At 34.5% G+C, this 6,115-nt stretch overlaps 1 protein-coding gene across 1 annotated transcript; it reads left to right on the forward strand.

The window, feature by feature from the left end:
* Positions 1-1,149: 1,149 nt before the first annotated feature.
* On the forward strand, positions 1,150-2,504 carry LOC6031284. The gene is made up of 2 exons (XM_038263440.1): positions 1,150-1,222; positions 1,643-2,504. Exon 2 carries the CDS (start codon positions 1,648-1,650, stop codon positions 2,407-2,409), a length of 762 nt encoding a protein of 253 aa, XP_038119368.1. The 5' UTR covers positions 1,150-1,222; positions 1,643-1,647; the 3' UTR covers positions 2,410-2,504.
* Positions 2,505-6,115: the final 3,611 nt, after the last annotated feature.

Here is a 6,115-nt window from a genome sequence, read left to right on the forward strand (position 1 = left end):
TATGGGCTTACAGATATGACCTTAATTACATTGCTCATAACTGAGAATATTATATTTTTTTCAGTGTTGTAGAAAATTGGATAGTAAATGAGCTAAAGTAAATATTAAAACAAGTCAAATTAAAAAGCTGTTAAAGGCAAACTTATGGTAAATTGGACGAGCTTTCCAGTAAAAATATTTCCGAGACTGAAAAATCAAGTCTGTCATTAAGGAATTGCAATAAACCATCAAAAACATATTTTTTCAACATTTTTAATTTTAAAACCGCTGCATCTTCACAAGGATTGGACAAAGGACAATGGTCAATATGGAGACTTTTATGTAAAATTGTCTGAAGAATTGATTCCCATTATCGGTTTTTGAAAAATTTTACGTTTAGACCACTTTTCAAAAAACAGTTTTAGAAAATGATTTTTGTATTTTTTTAGGAGAGACATTCCATCCTGCATTTTTCGGGAGTCTTTTGACACATTTTAGGCTATTTTCACAAAAATTTTGAACGAAAAAAAATCGTGACATCACCTTCAAATTTGACTTTTCAACTTAAAAATTGAAAAATCTCATGGAAGTGGCGTGCATTTTTCTTTCAGTAAAACGGCTTTGAGTTACAGTAATTTTTAAATTACAAAATACAAAAATATTTAAATTACTTACGCCCTTCTCAAATGTCATTTTCGAGTACAATTGGCTCCATATGCACAAAAATGGCTTATATAGGCCTAGGATAACATGTCTAAAAAGTTTCATTGAAATCGGAGAGGGTACAAAAGTACCAGAAAAATTCCTGATTTGAGCTGGAATTGCTCAGGACCTATTAAAAAAAACTCTAGATTTCTAATTTACCGATATCCAATTCCAAAATTTTTGGCACTGCAAATATATGATTTTTTTTATTTCAAAAATTAAGTCATTATGGAACAAACACTATTTAGTTTTTGAATAAATATGTAATAAAGGTATCACTGCTTCTCTACATCTCTTCGATCAATTTCCCCTTTCGAAGAAAAGGAAAAACGAAAACCATCTGACCAAAAAAAAACAATTCGACCCAACCCAACCATAATTTCGGTGAAAGGCATTACTGGCTTCCTTTCCCAAAAGTTGCGCCGGGTCCCACCGATTTTGAAATGTAATGTATAAAACAGAACCATCCCAACCGGCAGCGCGTCATTACTGGTTCTCTGTTCTGGAAGGAAAGGGTAAACACTTGTGTTGAAAGGAGGTAAGTGATGGTTTAGGACGCAGTTTCTTAGCAGTGGTCTCTTTATATGATCGAACAATATTTTCGAATTTCAAGGCTTATGCAATTATTTATGTTTAAGCACAACTTCAAAAGTTCATAAAAGAAAAAAAACATTTTTCTGCCGGATTTAAAATAGCAGTTATCATTGTTTTATATCTTAATTTAATTTCAAAATTGCAAGCATAAACTTGTAGGTTTAAAAATAATGTCAAACCTGAAATTTTAATAACATGCTAGAATTCTAGCTAATAAAATCACTCCACAATTAGCCAGCAACAGTTTTCAATGTCTTGTTGAATATGAACTTTAACAATCAAAATGCATTGGAAAGAAAAAAAAATCAACATATTCTAGGAGTACCGATAATCAAAATAACAAAACATTTTGATTCCTTTTTAGTGACAATGTTAAACGTAAAAGGCTTTCTGCTCTTGCTGGGAGCCCTGATGCTCATCAGCTCCTTTTGCGATGCCCAAGTGGCCGGCCAGCTCAGCCCGGAGGACAAGCGCCGAATCGTGAAGAGCATGCTGCAATCCCAGAAGGACATCCGGAAGGCGCTGCTGAAGATCCGCGCCCAGATCCAGTCCGGTGGAGTTGACAACGGTCCTCCGAACGGTGGCGACGACGATGCTGACGAAGACGAGGACGATGATGATTGGGTTGATGGTGATGATGGCTTGGGAGGGCCAGAGAACGAGGAGTACTACCGGGAGCAGCAGCTGCGAATTAAAGCTGCCCGCGAGAGGCTGGAGATCTACGTGAAGAACATCGCGTCCAAATTCATCGAAATCCACGACTTGATCGTGAAAATGAACGACAAGGTCGATGAGCAGCTCATAATTGCACACAGCCAGGTCAACTACAACCTGCACTACGGTCCGCATCGTCCCAAGCCAACTCGTCCAACTCGTCCGACTCGACCAACGCGACCAACCATCAACCCAACCGGAACCACTCCACCACCACCGGAGTCCGGATACTACCGCTCGTACCAGGAAAATCCCTTCCGATACAAGCGCGGAAGCCGCTCCCTCGAAGGAACCATCCCCACAACGGTGGACACGGAACAGCTAGCCAGCCCGGACGTGCCCAGCGTTGCGGCGTACGACGATCCCACCCAGAAGGTAGTGCAGTACCAGCTGAACCAGCAGCAGGTGCAGACGTAATTGTTTGCTGTTTTTGGAACGAAACAAATGGCTAAATTTTTGATGAAATAAAAACTTTGAACATCTCTTTAAATGAATAAATGGTGTGAATTGGTTTGAGTTTTTATTATTGAAATTTATCACAAAGCCGAAAATATCACTAAACAAAAGTGAATTTAATAGAAAATTATTAAAATTAATCAAAAACATTTAAAAGGAGCCAAATAGTGTTTCTTAAAAATGTGTATGGGTGGTATTAATTATTTATTATGTTTCAAATCTCAGCACAGGATAGTGTTTCATGAAATTTTTTTTAAATTTTTTTGTTAATTTTCTAAATCAGATAACGAATTAAAATCCTTCAGCTATGCAACAAGTAGGCAAATATATCATATTTTATCAATATCAGAGTTGTCAAAATGGTCTCAATTCTAACCAACAACCTATTAGAACATTGAGTAATATTTAAAGCAACAGCTATTCATTTTTGCTCTGTATGGGAAACAAAACGCTATTAATGTTTTCAGTAATTTTTGAAAACAAATTTAAAAATAACACCTCCACAAACGTGATATTTTCCTAAAATGTCAATCTTTGATTTATTTCAATTTCAAAATTAACAAAAATCAATCAAGTCAAGATTTTCTAGGCAAAAAATCAGTTCATCATTAACAGCTAAATATTCAAAAGTTTTTTTGGAAAATAAATTCAGATAATAAGAAATTATTCTTGAAAAATAATTCTCGTTTTTAATTTTCAAAAGCTGTATTTGTAGTTATTGTTTTGAAATATTTTTCAAATGTTGAATCTTTTCAATATAATGCTGATCAAAATTGGAATCTTCCTCTTTGGCACCTTTATAAGTTCAAAATGGGTGACATAATGGACAATTCAAGATAACCTTTTCCTATCAACATATTGGAAACCCATGGCTCATAGACCCTCTTGAAAAAGTACTCTATAACTACAATAAGTATTTTGCAGTTTTATTGAGATCAAATTTTTAAGTTTCGAAATTTGAAAGACTATTGATCATAAATAAAAATTAATTTAAATTTACTACAGAGAAAACTCTTTTTACGATTTCTCGATTTTTCTAACACCATACAACATTTTTGCAAGCTTCAAAAAGCTTTTTGTAGATCTGAACAAAACCCACAAATCGCATTTAAAAGATTGCAAAATTGTGGCGTCGTTCCAGAGAAATCGACAAATTAGAAAAAACGTAGCGAACCGCGTAAAAAGAGGTTTCTCTGTATTAGGTACATGGGATTTAAAAGTAAGTAAATCTTTCCCAGTTCCTGAGGGGAACACCCTTGAAGAGTATCGGGGCCGGCATTTACAAAGCGGATTCAGTGACAGTTCATTATTCAACTTAATGTTAACATGTTAAGGTTAATGTTAACATTCCATAGGTTGTCTCCCTAAGGTGTGTTGATAAGGTCCAGTTTGTGACGATACACCATCTTCCCTTTACTAAGCAATCGAATCCAGAAGGGAAAAGATCACCAGTTGTGTTGGTCCGAGCCGGGATTTGAACCCCGATCTACCGCTTACAAGGCGGAAGCGTTACCACTAGGCTACGTGGCTCAGTCACATGGGATTTAAAACACATGCATATTTCGTACAAGCTATAAATAAAAAGAAGACTTTAAAATGAATTTTGAAAAAAATACTTCTTAGCCGAAAAACTCCTTCTTGAAAGCTCGTTCAAAGGAGACCACAGTTGATTCATTGCAAATTACACTGACCTACTAAAGTTGACAAAAATGAATGTGCATTAGGGTACGTTATCCTTTAGTGGACCCCTTTTCTATAGTGGACCCTCTGAAGGGTTTTTAATGGAAAATTCAATAAAATCACAATTTCAAGAGTGTTGTTGTCAACAAATCTTTTATTTGGCATGTTCAGCATCTTTTAAAGCAATGTTGACTGATATTGAATTGTCCTTTTCACCAAAATAAGTGTTTTGAGTTCGACATCTGAAATCAGCCATGGCCACTAGCATTTTCACAACAAAACTGCATTTATATTTTATGATTGAATTAACCATTCAATCATTTTTTGACTGATTATTTAACTTCAGCAAGTCGAAGTAATGTAAGTTTAAGGATATTTACTCAAATAATGCGAAGAAATGCAATTTTCTAGCAAAAATTATGGGGGTCCAATATAGGACAACGAAAATCCAAACTTTTCCAAAAGTGGACCCCTGTTAATTAAACCTTCAAAAATGATGAAAAATGTGTATTCAAGCAAAAGTTTCTCTAAAACATACAATAAATGCTTGTTGTTATCAACCTAAACGCATATTTTTCCAATTATGAGTATACTATACATATCCCAAGTAACAATTTAAGTTTTAAAACGATCTAGAAGAGATTATTAAGAGTCGTTGGCCAAAAATGGTTATAAAACATTTTAGTCCTACATGCTGTATTAAACACGAGAGCTGAGTTAAGTGCAAAGTGGACTATTTTAGGAGGTTATGAAGATCAATTTTCAAGGATGTTTTAAAACGATATAATCTAGCAGATAAGTTTTAGCAATGTCTTCAAAGACTCTTGCTGAATTAAATAAATCTTGTGTAAATGATAAATGGTTTTGGAGTATCCTGGAAGACTTCTTAGCGACTGAAATAAATCAAGATATAAATGGAACAGCTCTTGAAGAAAACCAAACGTGCCTTAACTAGATCTTATTGAATTCAAAATATTATCATCAAAACCATTCTGTCTTATGGTGTACCCTACTTGATAAACAAGTATTAGAAAATTATACAAGACAAAAATTTACAAGGAAAATGCTATATTGAAAAATAAAACATGCATAATTTAGTGAACATATCCAAAAAGTTCATGCCATTAAAAATGATCGAATAATTTTTCAAGATGCCGCCTTGTTGAATCTTTAAATAACCTACAAGATTTTCATGCCAAAATACGTTTAATTTCTGATATCTCTCAAATATTCAACATGGCTGCGATTTTTTGCCCAATTTCTTGCCTCTCAATATGGCGAAAATCGTTAAACCATTCTTTTCTTGATTAAAACCATGTTAAATGTAATTATTCTAAGCATGCTCTTGGTGGGGACTTCTGAAGAACTGTAGGACTTGTGAAAGACTTGATATTGCTTTAACCAAGGCTAAATCACACGTTGCACTGGCCGTAGCGCATGCTTGTATCGATGGTGGAAAATAGATCCGGGTAGTGAAAATTTCTGGACCAACACGGGAAAAGGGTGGACAAAAATTTCGACTGTGTAGCTAATTTTCAGGTTCACATTACTCGGACACTCAAACAACAGCAATCCTCTCCAGCTTTTTTTTTTAGTTACCTGTTGTCTAAGAACTTTAATAATAATTGTTCCAAATTTGCATGCGCCCTTTTTGATTGTTGCTGTAGATTTGATCATAATTTTCTCTCTAAATAAATAAACACAATAATAGCTCTGTTTTTTATTCATATAACATTAACAATACTTCGGAAAAACATACTACATGACAAAACGTATTCGAAAGTGTCAATTATTTGGTTTGGCTTTATTTCGTCACATATTCTATATTTCACTTTATCATGAACATGATCATGGTTTTCGTCACTTTTTCTTTATTTCACATACACATTTACAACGTTTGTCATAGGCTTCATCCGCCACAGAAAAAATAATCACAAATAACACTTTTTATTCTCTTATTAATCGATCACCTAACCTCTAAACTGCA

The sequence above is a fragment of the Culex quinquefasciatus genome, chromosome 3, assembly GCF_015732765.1.
Source record: "Culex quinquefasciatus strain JHB chromosome 3, VPISU_Cqui_1.0_pri_paternal, whole genome shotgun sequence".
NCBI classification, from domain to species: domain Eukaryota; kingdom Metazoa; phylum Arthropoda; class Insecta; order Diptera; family Culicidae; genus Culex; species Culex quinquefasciatus.